Source organism: Tamandua tetradactyla, chromosome 3 (assembly GCF_023851605.1).
Source record: "Tamandua tetradactyla isolate mTamTet1 chromosome 3, mTamTet1.pri, whole genome shotgun sequence".
NCBI lineage: Eukaryota > Metazoa > Chordata > Mammalia > Pilosa > Myrmecophagidae > Tamandua > Tamandua tetradactyla.
Genome location: NC_135329.1, coordinates 206953025 through 206969642, shown reverse-complemented (window position 1 = coordinate 206969642; position 16618 = coordinate 206953025). Strand labels below are relative to the sequence as shown.

The following is a 16618-nucleotide window of genomic DNA, read 5'->3' as shown; positions in this document are numbered from 1 at the left end:
GTCCGGGTGGGCCTCGTTGAGAAAGTGGTATTTGGGCACAGATTCGAAGGCATTAGCCACATACTGTATGAGGAACAGTGTGCTGGGCACAGGGAAGAGCCAGTGCAAAGGCCTCATGCGGGAGGGTGCCTGGCAGGTGCAAGCAGCAGCAAGAAGCCTGTGGGGCTGGAGTAGGGCGGGTGGGGGTGTATCACTGCACTTGGGGGTGCAGTCCAAGATGCAAGGGGCTTGTAAGGACCTCAGTCTTTCTTTGAGATGGAGAACCACTAGAGGATTAAAAAACAACAATTCTAACATCTCTTTCTCATGGAAAATTTTAAAAATGCACAAAAGTAGAGAGAAAAGTGTGATGAATCCCTCAGGTAAAAACCCCAGCATCTGCAAGGGTCATCTCATGGCCAGTTTGTTTCATCTGCATGCCGCCTCCCACCCCCGACACCATATCATTTCATCCATAAAAATTTCCATTTGTATCTTTAAAGAATGAAGAAAACATTTAAGCCTAACCGTAAGGTCATTTTCATATTTAAAAAAGCTAACAATTATTCCTTAATCGAGCGATTGGGTCATTGGAAGATTTTGCCCAGATGAGTGACATGATCTGATTTACACTTAAAAATGAGCATCTCGCGTGGAGCCCCTGTAATCCCCATGTGTGGCAGGGTCACATGGTGCAGCCACTTTGGAAAACAGTGTGGCACTTTATCACGTGAAAGACACACCTACCCAGCAACTCCATTCCTAGGTATTTACCCAAGAGAAATGAGAATGTTGGTCCACAAAAAGAATTACACAAAAATGCTCATGGTAGTTTTATTTAAAAATCCAACCTCTTTGTGACAGCCTGAACATCCATTAGCAAGCGAAGAGATAAATTGTGATACACTTACACAATAAAATGCAACTCGGAATTAAGAAGCAATAAACTGCTGATAGCTACAGCAGTATCAGTGAAACTCAAAAAATTTTAAAAAGCTAACAATTATTCCTTAATCGAGCGATTGGGTTGAGTGAAAGAAGCAGATGCAAGAGAGTTTACGTCTTTTGATTCCATTATGTGTGGTTCCAGAACCTCATGTAACGCTATGGTGACAAAACCAGACCAGGGTTGCTGCGGGTGAAGTGGGGGGAGGGACGGTGGTATTGATGGGGAAAAGGCTGGTGGTGGGGTGGGGGAGGGGATTCCTGATAGTAGGGGTTTTGGAAGTGTCAGTGAAAGAGGAAGGGGAGGGAAGGGAAGTTTGAGGACAGAAGATGAGAAAAAGTTTTGGGGGATGTAAGTTGATCCAATCTCCCTGCGTTGAAACCCCTCGGAGCTGGCGGGCGTGGATTTTGAGTCCAGTTGTGCTTCTTTCGTTCAGCTGCATATCTGCATATCTGAAGGTGTGCAGGCGGCAGAGAACTGGGTTTTACCAGGATCGTGGCATTGCCGAGCAAGTGAGAGGAAGGGAGATGGGCAGGGGAGTTGAAGGTTCTCATTGCTGACTTAATCCCTATCTCCATCAAAATAAAGTAACTCTCATTTTGCTTGTTCCCACAGAGACAAATACGTTAGAAAAGCATTAATCACCATAGGCGCAAAATAGACCCCAAAGGATCCTTCAACCAGCTTCTCTCAGCTCTGGCCAGACACAGGGGCCCACCCAGGTGCCTGTGGGGAGCCCGGGTCTCTCTTGCAGTCATTTAGCCTGGAGAATCTTCCCCGCACACTGCCTCCTGTGGAGTTGGCTTATCAGCGCCTATCAAAGCACCTCCTGCTACACCCACAGAACTGGGCACCCCAAGCTAACAGAACCAATCCCACTGCCATCCTGCAGCAGACTGAAGTCCTAACACCAGTGTCCCAGGTAAAATCAGATTCCTCAGAATAAGGCATGAGCAGAGCGCTTCGCTCCAGAGCCCTGCAGATGGACGGGCCAATGGAGGGCAGAAAAGACAGGTGGAGAGGAGGCCACCGTCCCAGGGGGTCCGCCTCCGCCTGCAGCTGGTCAAAACCCGCCTGAGTCCAGCAGAAGGAGCGTGGGCTTTCCCACACTTGTATTTTACGGACTCCTTCACGGCTATAGATCGCTCCGGGCTTGAACAGAACACATTTCAACTCTGCACCTCCAAGCCCGTCCTGGAGGCGGCTGAGCTGTTTGGCCTGAGGCTGGGGCCAAGCGGGCTCTCTTCCTTAGGCACCTTCCTCCTTGGCAGCCAAAAGACGCAACGCTCCTAGCAGGAAGGAGCCTGCAGGCTCCTCGGTCCAAGTCGTTTGGCCGGCTCCTGGCTCAGGGCCTCCTGGCCTGGGCTGGGAATGCACCTCGGGACACTGAAAAAGGCAATGGGCCGGCTGCAGTTCCTGCTCCAACCTTGGCGGCTGGCTGTGGCGGGCTGATGATGTCTCTGCTGCCCCTGCGGGTGCAGAGGGGGAGATGCCTGGAGACGGAGGCCCAGGCTGAGTCTCCCCGCGGGGCCAGAACGTTCGATGGCAGTGTGAGGAGCTGGCTTGTCTCTGCCAGCCCACCCGTGGCGCTGCTTCCCTCCACCGTGTCGTGGACCCTGCCATCGTGACCCACGGCACGGGACGGCGGGCTGACACCCCCTCACCGCAAGCCAGCACGCTTTCGGAGGCGGGCTGCCCATCCACCAGTGTCCATTTGGGAAAGGACTGGGTGGCCTTCACGCAGAAGCAGAGGTCTGGGTGGGGACAAGGCCTCCTCTTTCATGGTTTTTTTTCTTTAACATGGGCAAGCACCGGGAATCGAACCTGGGTCTCCAGCATGGCAGGTGAGAATTTTGCCACTCGGCCACCGTCATACTGCCCCTCTTTTATGTTTTTTAAATAGGTTCTTTTAGTGCTTACTTGTCTAGGCCCAGCTCCGGGGGTCTCTGGTACTGGCCTCCCCTCCCCTCCCCAATCCCCCTGTGCTGTGGCGGACAGGCCAGCTCTGCCTCCCCAAGGGCTGTCCGGCGGCACAGCAGCACAGTCCCCTGGGGGTGACTCTGCGGATTCACCTGAATTCAGGGTTATCCTCACCCCATCCCAAACCCCTTCGTCTTCACTGCCTCAGTGCACCCTGGCTAATTCCCAGCTAGTGGGCATCTGCATCTCAGCCTGGGGGCTTCCTCTCCTGGGCAGGACAGAAGTGCAGGGAATTAAGCAGGCCAGCCGCCCTCAACCACTGACCTAAGGGAGAGGGTGTATTAAATCCCCAGCCTCTCCTCTGGCATGTGGGATTGCTCCAAGGTATGTCCCCTGCAGATAGATCCCCAGGGCCCCCCAACAAGATTAAGCTTTGGGTGCCCCCCAGGGTCACTGTACCCATTATAGGCTGACATCCCTTTCCTGTTTCAAAACCCTCTCCCTCACCCAGTGTTTCCTTGGATTACCTAAAGCAAAGATCCACTCTTGGCTGCTCAGGAGCTAGATTTAAAAGGCCACCAGGCTCTGGTTAGGGGTTGCTAAACCACCAGGACTAACCGCAAGTCAGTAAGTCCTCGCCCTTCATGGCAGGGGCAGCCAAAGGAAGCCACTTCCTAGAGACAGAGTGTTCCTGGACTCCGAGCCTTGGCTCGCCAAGCCCCAGGCCTGGACATCAGGTCCCCTCCTCCCCGACCTGCGATCACCCCTGCACAGAAGTGCAGCTCACAAACTACAGTTGGTATAGAGCTTTGCGATTTTTCTTAAGGGTGGGGAAGTCCCACACACATAATTTGCTTTTGGAGTGCGTGCAAAGAAAGCTGTCCCACCTTGGGTCTGGGGCCCAGGGCAGGGCTGCCAGGTCTCACCAAGGCCCCGTGCTCGCTTCCCTACCCATTCCTGGAGTCCGACATTTGTGTCGAAGTAAAGTGCACAGTAAAGAAACAAAATTCCTTTTTTTTTTGTTTCTAATTGAGTGACAAGTTAGATCCTTGATGGAAACTGGATCTGTAAGAAAAATAAAGACACAGCCGTTAGCCCATTAGTTTAGGCAACACTCCGCTACCCTGGGACTATGGGAGTTCTACAACCCCATGGGTGGGGGCCCAGGAGCTAGGGCATTCTAAGATCCTTCTGTAGAAAAATGAATTATTTAGGATTCAAATGTCTTCCATTTTTACTGACTGCTCTTCCTTTTAACCAAACACAGCTACAGAGCTGCACCCAGCCCCACTGGGGCTTAGTGTTCCCTCCAGGCTGCAGCAGGTACATGCACAGTTACCCTTCCATGCCCGTTTCCTCTCCTTTCCCTCCGGGCTCCCAGCGGCTAAGATGGTGCTTCCCTCACCAAAAGCTATGCCCCCTCCCAGGTACGGGCCTCCCCATGTTCAGTGCCTGAAAGGAGTGGGCAAATGCCCTGTGCTTTTAGTCCCTGTCATCAGCTGGGTGCTGATGGAGAGGTTCACCCAGCTTTGGGAAAGGATATCCTGGACGCATCTTTTCCCAGAGAGGCGGAAGCTCTGCCATTGGCATTAGATGGTTTTTCACTCTCTAGGCAGAAAAGGACACCAAACTGCCCGTGGTTCCCTTCTGTGAGGTCTAAGAACTGAGCCTACAAAACTCAGGGTGACTCGGCATACCCCAACAACGTACCCCCAGCACTGCCCTTACCCCTACTTGGGTGCTATCAATGACAATCGCACGTCCTGGCCTCCGAGCCCACAGGTCGGCCCATTTGACTGCATCCGGCCCACAGCTACCATAGCACCTTCAACACTCTTACCTACTGCAGAGGGTGCTGGTGGCTTCCACCCAAACCCACTTGCACTCCTTTCTGGCAAGGGCCCCCTGTGTTTGGATGCTCCCCTTCCTTTGCCTGGCCTTGTCCTGTAGGGGAGCAACCTGAGCCCTAGCCCCGGGGTGGATACAGGAAGGTGGGAGGGGGGGCGTCTAGAATGATCTCTAGTGATGATAATTCCACCCCCTTTGCTGGGTTATCTGCTTAAAAAAGAGACACAAGATCCCAAACAGGGGCATGTCACGTCAATGAGATATGAGGGCAAGAATGCTGGGGAAGGCTCCTCTGGGAACAGTGATTTAGTTCTTAAGAAGAGACACAGAAAGAGGTGGCTTTTCCCTGCCCTTGGCTTTGGTGTATGAGGACATAATTCTGGAGCTGGTCTGCCCTCTGTTGAGGGTATCGGAGCAGAAAGCTGGAAGGGACCTTGGGTCCCCATAGAGTTAATTAGCCCTGGCACCTCCCAACTCTTCTTGTTATGTGGGATAATTACTTTAGTACCATTTTGAATCAGATTTTCTGAGATTTGCAGCCCCATGTAATCTACTTTATACACTAAGTCAAGATGAATATGTCCGCTTGGCATTTGGGAAACTTCTACCAACCCAACTCACTTTCGCTTTGCAACCTTGATTCATAACAAGAGAAGGCGGAGTGCAGCCATCAATAGACCTCTTTCCAGTTTGTAAAGCAACGCTACACTGACAACGACCACGGGAGGGGGGGAACTTCCCTCAGTTGTCAAACTAAGGGATTTTTCTCTTGAAAACTTTTTGCACCTGCAAGGGTTGTGTCAAGCTCAGTGATGGAAAATGTCGGGCCTGGAGCTGGATATCAGGGCAAGGGGAGCTCCGGGAACACCCTGCTCGGCCTCCCAGCCAAGAGGTAACGTGGCCGACACCTCGGGCTGGGGCAGGGTCCACCCTTCACTTTACAGACGGGGAGGGGAACTGGCACCAGGACGGATGTCTCCATTCAGTGGGAACCAGAACAAACATAAAAGCAGCAGCTGTGTCCTTAGGAGCAGAGGTCAACCTCTCTTTTCTTAACAGTAAACACCATGTGCAGACTTGGTGCTCTTCTTAGCTGCCTGCTCTTCTTAGCTCTGGGAACTCACTGGGGCCCCAGTGTTCACCTAGACCAAGAACAGATCCCGAGCGGTGTCTTCCTGGTGGGTGTCTTCCTTCACTCCCGGACTTCTAGAACACTGGTACCTTCCAGAACTTGTCCCTCTTCTTTCATATCCTCTACTTGAGCCATCTCATCCAGTGCCTGTGGCTTTAAATATTGCTAATGACTCCTATGTTGGTACCTAAGGTTTGGACTTTTCCCTGAGCTGCATATATCCATCTGCCCACTTGACATGTCCATTTGGTCACCTAACATCTCAATGTTGCCAAAACAGTCTCCTTGATTCCCATCCCCTCCCCCAATTATCTCCTTCTAGAATGGCACTGATCTCAGAGACATCCTCGAATCTTCCCTTTCCCCTACCATTCTGTCCAATCCAGGGGCAAGATTATGCATGGGTCCACCTCCAGAATATGCCTGCTCGCTCGCCTCCTCCACAGCCATTGCCCTGGTCCAAGAACCATCTTCACCTGCCCAGACTAGTGCAAGGGACTCCTACTGGTCTCTCCACCTTCCCGTCCCCTCCGTCTCCCCAGTGGGTGCTGTGATCCTTTTGAAATGTAAACCATCTCCTTGAGCAAAAGATGAATGAGTTGGTGTCTGTGAAGTGCCCAGGACATGGCCCTTCCCACAGGAAGTCCTAGCTAAGGGTCTGTCTTCAATGGCTTCCCACCGTATCTAGAACATACTGGAAGCCCCAAAGCCCTGCCTGACCTGGCCCCTGCCCTCCTGCCACCAGCATCCTGGGCCACCCTTGCCCTCTCTAAGCTCCAGCCACACTGGCCTCTTCTCTGGCCCTTGACCATCACAGGCTCCTGCATGGCTCAGGGCCATTGTATTGTCTGTTCCCCTGCACTGAACGCTCTTCCAGGGTTGGGTCTTTCCCTTACACCGGCCTCAGCTCAGACGCTACCTCCTTAGGGAGGTCCTCACAAACGGGTTTATCTAAGGCAGCTTCCACTGCCACTTGCCAATTAGCATTGATCCTAACATCGATTTCCAAGCAGCACCTGAACAGCAATTCAACAAAAGCAGCAGGTCCGAGGGGGGAAGCCCCTACTCAGAATCCTTAGGCATAGGCCCTGGGGACTGCAAAGGACCCTGCCTCATGGATCAATCCCATGGGGGTGAGGTGGGGGCTGGCTCAGGCGTCTGTTCCCTCCAGCTGCACCAGAGTGGGGGACAGCTGTGTGCAGAGAGGGTATATCTGTCCCAGCCTGTCGGGATGAAGTTCTGCCCCTTGGGCCATTTTGGCTGCCCTGAGAGAGCCTCCTGTAACCTTAAGCATCCAGAGAAAGAACCCCAGACCAAACCCCTGCCTCGGGAGGCAGTACAAGGAGACAGAAGGGCGTGGATTAGAGCTCTGTAAAGAGGCAGAGCTGTGTCAGGTGATGCACATGACACGGCTCGGGTTAAAGGGATGGTGTCCCAGGTGATGTCAGTGTCCCAAGTCTCTAAGCCCCCATCAGCCACCTGACCCCCCCCCCCCCCCCCACATACACAACTTGGAGGGAGGTGCTGGAGTCTGGGTGCAGTCTCTGCGATGCCCTGTTGAGTTTGCCACCAGGGCAGGCTCAGCAGACACAGATGGAGGATAGAACCCAGCGGCCCTGGCTCCCAGCTCCGCCACACCTTCAAGCCCGACACTTCATCAGGCACCACTAGAATTTCATGACATCATTTCATTTTCACAGCATTTACATTTACTCTAATAAAGTAATAGTACAGGTGTCAAAAGTCCATCAAGTTTGGGGAACACCAGGCCAAAAATATTAATAATAATAATGGAGTTGCTACGTTGAGCTTGTGCTTTGCCAGGCACTGTGCTGAGTGCTTCACGCTGCAGCTTTTTTCACTCCACCCTCCCAACCACCCTCTGAAAGCTTATTATCTCCATTTAATAAAAAGAAAACGAGCTTGCTCCAGGCTCAGGGCTGTTGGATATTGAAGAGGGATGTGGCCCCATGCCTGTCTGCCTCCAGGACCCAAGCTCACAGGCTGTCCCCTTGCTGTAAGGACAGTCTAAGACAATTCCCCCAGGTGCAGCCTTCCCCCTGGCAGCACTCACACAAGCTCTGAGGCCCAGGCCCATCCGGGGGCTTCTGCACGTCCCCCTGTGGCCCCCCAATTTTAACCATGGCCCTTGGAGGTTGTCATTATTCTCCCCACTTTATCGGTGGCATCGAATCTCTGAGAAGCTGAGTAACGTGCCCCCCAACACCCAGCTACGGAGCAGTGGAGTCAAGACTGGTGCCCAAGGGCTCTAACTCCAAAGACAGCGGCTTTCCAGCCACCAGAGGCCTGCAGGTGAGCTCCCGCAGTATTTCTTGAAGCTTAGCTATTCCAAACAAGTCCCCTGAACAGGGAGCTGAGCCTGTGAAGAGATGCGCTTGAGCTTTTGAGATACTCTGTGAGCAAAGCTTCCCAGAAGCAAACTGCTCTTGGAGGGCCATTCCCTGCCCACTCCTGTGACCAGCGGGGGCCTGGGGGTGGGCTTAAATGATTGCCACCCCCCAGCACCATTGCCCCCAGCATCACTTATCCAGTGCTCACTCCGTGTGGACTTGACAATGGGGAAAACTGTGGGTGCTCCTGGTGCTCTACTCCCATCCCCTTGCTGGACTGGGGCCTCCTTTCCCAGTTGTGGAGACTGGTGGCTGCTAAGAGCTCAGTGCTACCCACTTCTCCAGGGAACTGCCCTCAGCCACGCGCACTCCACACCCGGACGATGAGAACTGAGCGAGAGGCACAAAAGGCCACCCACCTGCCTCGTATAATTCATGCTCCAGAGCTCAGGTTGAAATTGGACTCTGCTCACCCTGCTTTCTCCTTCCCCTGCCTGATGGTGCCTCCCTCCCTCCTTTCTCCTGAGGGCTCCCCTCTGTTAATCCTGTACACCTGATCCCCTTGGGTTCTGTATCCAGGGACCCTGGCCAGAGACAGGATGGAATAAAGACGCTCATGGAAGGCAGATCCTTGCCCTCAGGGACCACGCATTGTAGATAGGGAGGGGGCCAAGTACATACAACCAACAACACAGGCTGGAAGAGGCCGGAGAGAAGAGGGACTGAGAAGATGGGGAGAGCTCCCTGCACCTGGGCCCGGGGAGAAGGCTTCGTGGACAAACTGGGACCAAGCCACCAGGGATAGGTAAGACCCCAAATAAATGGAGAGACGAGAGAAGCTGTCTAGGCATCGAGAAAGTTCTGAGCAGAGCCAGTGAGGTGGGTGGGAACCTTTGTCCTCACCCCTACCTTCTCCTCCTATCCAGTCTGGTGATGAGGGGAACCTCCTGGGTCAGTGGGAGTGGAGACTCTGTTCTGACAATCCCACATCCTGAGAATCCATGCCAGGCAACCCTGCCGGGAGCCACCCAGCCCCCAGCGTTCCTCCAGAAGCTGGGGGGACTGGGTCTGCCTGTAAAGACCACCGCAGTTCTGAGAAGGGACCAGCACCCCATCGGCGCTGGGCCCCAGGACTTCTAGAGTCAGGGGGCTTAAGGACCATGTCTGCAGAGACATAAGGCATGCAGGGGACAAGGTACCTGCCGGGCCATGGGCTGGGGGCTGGTTCACAAGGACTCAATGGTGAAGTAGGCAGCTCCTAGGAGCCCCAGCGCCACAGCAACAGTTCCTAGAGCTTGGAGGACGTGAGCTACGGTGGACGGAGTGTTTTCTGGTAGGTCTTCTGTAAAGCAAAGCAGAAAGCCCATGGGGCGTTAGTGCCTGTCTACAGGCAAGGGAGAGCTTGCAGGCAGGGTCCCCTGGAGGCTGCAGGAAGCCCCGCCTCCCCCCTGCTGAGCCTCCTCTCCAGGGAGCACTTAACGCCCCCCCCATACTTTCCAACAATAATTCCCTACCACAAGCCACCCCCACCAGGATGTGAAGATGAGTTGGCATGGGGCGCTAGCTCCCCTGGATTCTAAGAGAGGGAGCAGGTTAGGAAGAGTGGTCAAGGTCAAGAGTGGTCAAGGTCAAGTGTGCCAGGCCCTGTGCTAAATGCCTCACACCCATTGTCCTCCTCCAGCCTCATAACAACCCTGAAAGTAGGAAAATGATGTATTACACACACCATACAGTCAAGGAAAAGACACAATAGCGCAGTAAATGCAAGGAAGGCCCTCAAAAAAAGTGCAATATCCATGTTGACAAAAATCCTGCAAAAGTAGGGATTCTTGTTTAACATAAATTTGTATTTAAGTCCAAGAGCTGAGGTTACATGCCACTGAGAGATGTCAAGATATGGAAGCAGGCCCTTAACTGAGTCCCTGCCCCTCCTCTTTCACTCTCCTAATTCTGAGCCTTGCTTTAGCCTAGAATGTGCTCCCCTTTCGTATTAATCCATCATGGTTCCCAAGACCCTTTTTGGCTCTGCTCAAATACTATCGACTCTACAAAGTGTACCTGAACCCCAAGTAAGAAGCACCAACTCTTATTTGCTAAATAAGATATGCATCCCTCTCTGCCTTCCATCTTATCTTCATAGGTACATGTCGTAACATGTAGGTTCAAGTTTCCCTTACAGTGCCCAGTCTAATATCCTACACAGCAGGGATCTCCTCAGTAACACCTGTAAGTTTTAAACTGATAGGAAGCTCTGGCAGAATCTGACACCGATTGATGGAGAGACTCAATGTATGGGAGGAAAGGGTAACATCAGTCATGGCTGGTGGCAGGTAAGCCCTCTCCTGATGGCACTTTTTAGGTCACAGAGTATTTTCACTCTGACATCTGATTGCTTCTCTTCTTATGTATGAGGGGTGGTATTTGTCAACTGCAGACAGGACAATGGAAGTGTAACTGAGAAATTAGGATTTAAGGGACGATTATGGTTACTACATCATTATATAGATTTTTTTTCTTTCTATATTATAGAATAGCCAAAAGTTAATACCTGAAATTACTGAAACTCAGCTAGTCTCACCCTTGTGGACACTTACTATTGTGATGATAACACATCACAATTGTTTGAATCCATAAAAACCCAGGACTCCTTAGATTCAGGGAGATGGATTTTGGGGCCACAAGGCCAACTGCTTTCCTGCTTGCATGTAGCAATAAACCCTCTCTTTAAATCCTCAGTCTCAGGAACTGGCCATCCCGAGCCATGAGGCAGATAATTCTCCATCTCTGTCCAGGATCAGAAGTGGTCGGGGAGGGCCGGGGAAGAGGAGAATGGGGGGCCGGAGGGTCTCCGCTCCTGGGTTAGGGGTGTGAGAGCCTCGGCGGGGCCAGCCTCCTCTGTGCAGATGTGCAGGGTTCTGAGGACAAGCGGAGGGGCTTGGGGCCAGAGACACAGCGCAGCTCAGAGCCGGGATGGGCAGAGGCCCCTCGCATGGCCTTTGCACCGGACCTGGGTCTGTCCCCCTGGCTGGGACAGTGGTCTTTCCTGAGGGGCAGTGGTGGCATGAGGCTTCTTTTGGTGGCAGTTACTGTGGACAATGCCCTGGGGGTGGGGGTGGGGACTCCCCGGACAGACCAGCCTGGGGCACGTCCTGCAAGGGGACTCCCAAAACAGCCTGAAGGGGGTTGAGCCTTGCTGTTGCAGGGAGGGGCATATGAGCAGCATCGCATTTCCATCTCTCAATTCCCGGAGGACTCAGGTCAGGAATTGGACGCCCTCCGCTGGGGTGAGGGAGAAGGAAGGGGTAGGTGGCCAGAGCATTTCCTGGGCGACAGGGAAGTTACGAGGGGAGCTGAAGCAGTATCCCCCAAGGAGGAGACCCCTGGAAGAAGCACCGCCCAGTGAGGAAGAAAACTGGCACCCTCCGTGCACGTGGCGACCTTTGAGGGGACGCCAGATAGGACCTGGCCTGCCCAGCCCGGGAAGCTGCACCTCGGAGGTCGAGGCCGCCTTTTCGGCTTGTGACGCCCAAGAGGAAGTTACGAGGCCCCAGGCTCCTGCCCCCCCGTGCGTCCTGAACCTGTAGAAGGTGAGGAGACTGGGGATTCCTCTCCCTGGGATGATGTGCCAGTCCCGAGGCAGGAGGACGTCACAGATGCGGCCGTGGCACAGCCCCAGGCGGCGCGAGCAGGCAGAGCTGCCGGGACACGCGGCGCAGGAGCAGAGGGCGCGCGGCCCCCCTTGAGTCCGAGGCCCTGGGGGACAGAAAAGGAGAGAGGTGAGGGGCCCCCCTGCTTCGGGGGCTCGCGGGAGAGCCTGGAAGCCACAACCAGAGAGAAGGGCCCCCCACGGCACGTGGCTGTGGCTTCTGGGACAGCATGACTGGAAGGAAGCCCTGGACTTTAAAGGAATTGGGACTCCACTGACCACGACAGGCGGTTAGTTCTCTTACCAAATGGGATCGGGGACTCACCATTCAGGCAAATGGTGGTTTTATAGTCTGGAGTTACCTGGGAATAATAATAATAATGAAGATGATGATGATGAGGAGGATGCAATAGCTTATGCCTGGTAAGTGCCCCATAGTGCTCATTATCCAGCCTATTTAAATGTCAGAACAATCCCGAAAAGCAAGTGGGTTATTGCTACTCTTATTTTACAATTAAGGAAACTTTAATTGTAAAAGGCACGAAGAATTTGCAGATTTAGGATTCCTGATTCCCAGTTTAGTACTCTTTCCACAGAATTCTCAGGAAGTGACCCAAGCCGGCGTGTGGCTGCCCTGCGAGAGCTGCGCCGAGATTCCAGGAGCTGGTCTCCGGAGCTGCCATGGTCCACTTCTCCAGAAGACAATTGCTGCTCTAGCTTTCCAGTCCTTGAAATACTTTCCCAAATCTATCTCCCAATTGTGTCCTTCTCTGCTGTGGATCCCAACAGAACTCAGAGATGGGGCCTCTGCTGTCAGGCGGGATAATTCCCTCCTTTATGCGGCTATTCCGGTCCTGGCTCCTGGATGGAGTTACAGATTCTTCCAACCTGAAGCTGCCCAACGCCAGCCGTGGCCTTGCTGACTTGCCACTTAGATCTGCCCGTAAACACATGCTTCTCCTGGGATGTGGAAGGAAGGGATTCTAAAGGCAAGACTTTTCTTTTCCTTCTAAATTAAAAAAAAATTATTTGAGATATAATTCACTTATCATAAAATGCACCCATTTAAAGTGTGCAATTCAAGGGTTTCTAGTATATTTACAACATGGTGCAACTGCCACCTCTATCTAATTCCAGAACATTTTCATTACCCCAAAAAGAAACCTGACGTTCGTGAGCAGTCTCTCCCTATCCTCCTGGCCCTGTCCCACACCTGCCATAGATGTGTCTGTTCTGGATATTTCATATAAGTAGAATCATCCATCCAGTGTGGTTGTCTTGGTGACTGGCTCCTTCACTTGGCCTACTGTCCTAGAGGCTCGTCCATGTCTGAGCATGTACCAATACTTCATTTATTGTTACTGCCAAAGAGCATTCCACTTTATGGAGGTACCACATTGTGTTTACCCGTTCATCAGTTAATGGACATTTGGACTGTTTCCAGTTTTTGTCTCTTATGAATAACGCTGCTATGAACACTCATGTACCAATTCTTGTGTGTACGCAGGTTTCTAGTCCCTCGGGAGCGGAATTGCTGGGTCATGACATGACTCTGTTTAACCATTTGAGGAATTACCAGACTGTTTTCCAAAGCAGCTGCTTCGTTTTTTAAAATTTATTTATTATTGTTATTTGCTGTTTCATTTTAAATCCCTACCAGCAGCGTGAAAGGGTTTTGATTTCTCTCCCTACTACCAACACTTACTATCCTTCTGGTTATGGAGCTAACCTAGTGGGGAATCCTAGCGGATTTCCTTTTGTATGCTTGTTGCATACAAAAAGACTTGGGATATTAGAAAATGGAGTCCTCCACTTCAAGACCCTCATGCTTTATCTCCAGCAGCTCTTTCCACTCTGGCTCAAAGAGGGAAATCCTTTGGCAGAGGAAGCTCAGAGAAAAGTGACCAGGGAAACCTTTGAAGAGCCACTGCTTCTTGCTTTGTCTTCTCCATCAGCCGAATGTGCTGAGTCTTCACATCTATACTCATCTCCGCGGTGACAGTCCCACGCATTCATTAAAAGATTTGGAAATGGAAAATCTCATTTTCTGCAGATACCAGTTCTGAAGGCTATAATCCAGGACTATTTATCTCAGCGGTAGATGATCATAATGTAGACAATATAATCTCAAAGCCATTGCCACGTGTCAACAGCCATGGCTCCTTAGCCGTGGAAACACTGTAATCATGGCAAGACCTTGGATTTCGCACTCTCACTCACTCCTCTCATCTTGTTTACACTCAGACCATCCCAGAGGGTGACGTCGTGGCCCAGGGAGTGTGGCAAGGTCAGCACCCAGCCCGCGGGTCATGGCTCCCGGTGGGTGCAGGAGAAGCTTGAACAAGGACATCCTTGCTCTTGGGGGCCAGGAGGTCGGTGCTGAGGTTCAGAGCAGGGATTCTGGAGTCAGACCAGACTGAGGTTCTCCTCCTGGTGCTGCCAGGGACTGCTGATGAGTGAGTGGTTTGACTTCTCTGAGCCTCAGTTTCCCCATCAAAAAAGATGGAGATGATAATAACACCTCCTTCATAGGATTGATAAATGACTAACAGACCATGCAGTCCAGTGCCAGATGTATAGTAAATGCCCAGCAGTAAAGGTCAGCGTTTGCCACTAGTAGTGGTTGTGTTAGTTACCCACCTCCTGAACTCCACTGAAGACCCTGTACACCAGCCAATGCTTATTCAGACTCTGCTTGGCTACCCAAGAGGACAGAGAGCCATTTTTTTCCCCCAGACAGCCATCCCATTTTCAGACAGATGTAAGAGTTGGAAAGTTTTTGTTTTTTTTTATATTGAGCAGAAGTCTCTTGGTCCGTAGTGTCTTCCATGGTAGGGCAGCTAGATTTCACAAACAAAAATATAGGATGCCTAGTTCAATTAGAATTTCAGATAAACGACAAATACTTTTTTAGGATAAGTATGTGCTGTGCAAAATTTGGCAATAAATTTTAGCTATTCCATATGCATGCAATGTCTGGGGCACTCTTACATACTAAAAATTATTCATTGCTTATCCGAAATTCAAATTAAACTGGGCATCCTGTGTCTTAGTTGGCAAACCTAACCCTGGGCCCACAGACCTCTGAGGACAACCTGTAACACATGGATTAAATCTTCCTCTGACAGACACATCCTCCAGTTTGCTCAGCCAATTCTCATATACCAAATAATTCTTGCTGCCCCCCAACCCCTCATCCTCCATCAACATGGACTAGATCATCTTTGGACTAGTTTTCCAGGCATCTTTTACTGCCGACCAGGATAACCTGACAAGGACAGTAAAGCAGTATGACCACCTCCCTTCTTCTATAACCTATGCTTCTATTAATACATCCTTGTTTTTTTTGTTTTTGCAACCACCTGGCACTGCTGACTCCTAACGAGCTAGTATCACCACGGAGCCAAGTTCAATGTTAATGTGGATGCATGGCGGTCTGCTACAAAGACACTGAGGATGGTGAGGAACGGCCAAGCCCATGCCTCCTGATGTCTTGGGTACAAACAAAAACAAAGCCCCTCCTGCTCCACAAACAGTTCCAGGATACATCTCATCCTGCATTACTGCCGTACAAGAACCAGCCTCTGGGGCGGCCCCGGGATTCAGCCGCAGGAAGACCCCACCGGCAGACTGCTTAAGCTAGAGGACTGCCCACCTGTTTTCTTGGACTGAGGGGCTGCTTTTGAGTCAGCATCCGGAGAGGAAAGGCTCCCAGAGGAGTGGCGGATTCCAGGAGCTGGAAGAGTGTGAGATGGTGGCGTGGAATCCGAGCTGGAAGGCTGCGAGGTGGATTCCAAGCTAGGATTCTGCGGGGTGGGCTTGGGGTTAGCAGGCTGCGGGGCGGATTCAAAGCTAGGCTGGGGTGGGGTGGATTCCGAGCTAGGATGCTGGGAGTTGGAATCCCGGCGTCTGGCCTCCGGCTTCTTTTTTTTGCCCTTCTTCATGGTGGGGCCTCCCAACCTAAATAGGGACCCACATGGAGCCGCTTAAGCTCCTGGCTCCCTCCTGGAGGGGCCGTTTGCCCTCTGCCCTAGGGGCAGGCTCTGGCCTCCAGCTGGACTCAAATGCCACAGAGAACAGTCACCCACTGCCCCTCCTGTGAGGTCACAAAAGCAGGCTGGGGGGTTCCCACTGCAGGGCTCCGGGGACAGTCTTCCCTGCAGACACCAGTTCGGGTCCTCCCTCCCCCTCAGGTTGCTGGCCTAGGCAGAGGGCAGCTGCTGCCACCCTGCCCCCTTATAGTCCTGCCGGACCTGTAACAATCGGGCCCCCCCTCCGGGGATCCCCCCTGCAGGTATGCTCCTGCCTCCTTACGCACCCTCTGTTTTGCTCCTGGATATGACACCCTGGAGATGATGCTCAGCTCTGCCACTGGTTCCCCAATGCAAAAAATTCTACCTTCACCATGCACTTTGTGAGTTTCAGGTAATGCCACTGAGGGGCTGGGGGCCCACGGGAAGCTTCACCCTCCACAACCTACAGCCTTCTGCCATCTCACTGCTCCCCTCACCCCCCCCCCCCACTCCCCCACCCCGTACAGATTTTCCTAGAAAGAAAGAGCGGTAACTCGCTTTCACCAAAGCCTGCCCCTCAACCCCCTGCCATGTGGGGTTGGGGATATCCCAACTTGGATAAGAATTCATGCATTTAGCAAAGAACTTTCCCTACAAATGTAACAGCTGTTCAGAAAACATAAAATAAATTGCATTTGTAACCACCTTCTGCTTCTCAGGTTCCAAACTGGTTGGGTAGAGCAGGAACTCTGATGCTTTCTCCAGGTCAACAATGTGATTTTC

The 16618-nt window shown here is 52.2% G+C and overlaps 1 protein-coding gene across 3 annotated transcripts; it reads right to left on the bottom strand.

Annotated features, from left to right (window-relative positions):
• Positions 1 to 3852: 3852 nt before the first annotated feature.
• SPATA3 (spermatogenesis associated 3) lies at positions 3853 to 15928 on the bottom strand. 3 transcript variants are annotated; one of them, XR_013173106.1, is made up of 5 exons: positions 15478 to 15928; positions 11755 to 11929; positions 9376 to 9518; positions 7332 to 7492; positions 3853 to 3910 (listed from the first exon to the last, which is right to left on the bottom strand). XR_013173106.1 is itself a non-coding variant. In XM_077155407.1 (4 exons), the coding sequence occupies exons 1-3, from the start codon at positions 15764 to 15766 to the stop codon at positions 9413 to 9415; spliced, it is 570 nt and encodes a 189-aa protein (XP_077011522.1). In that variant the 5' UTR covers positions 15767 to 15928; the 3' UTR covers positions 3853 to 5978; positions 9376 to 9412. The 3 variants fall into 3 exon arrangements, 2 of the variants coding, with proteins under 2 accessions (XP_077011522.1, XP_077011521.1); XM_077155407.1 differs by lacking the exon at positions 7332 to 7492 and having other exon boundaries at positions 3853 to 5978; XM_077155406.1 differs by lacking the exon at positions 7332 to 7492.
• Between the last annotated feature and the right edge of the window lie 690 nt (positions 15929 to 16618).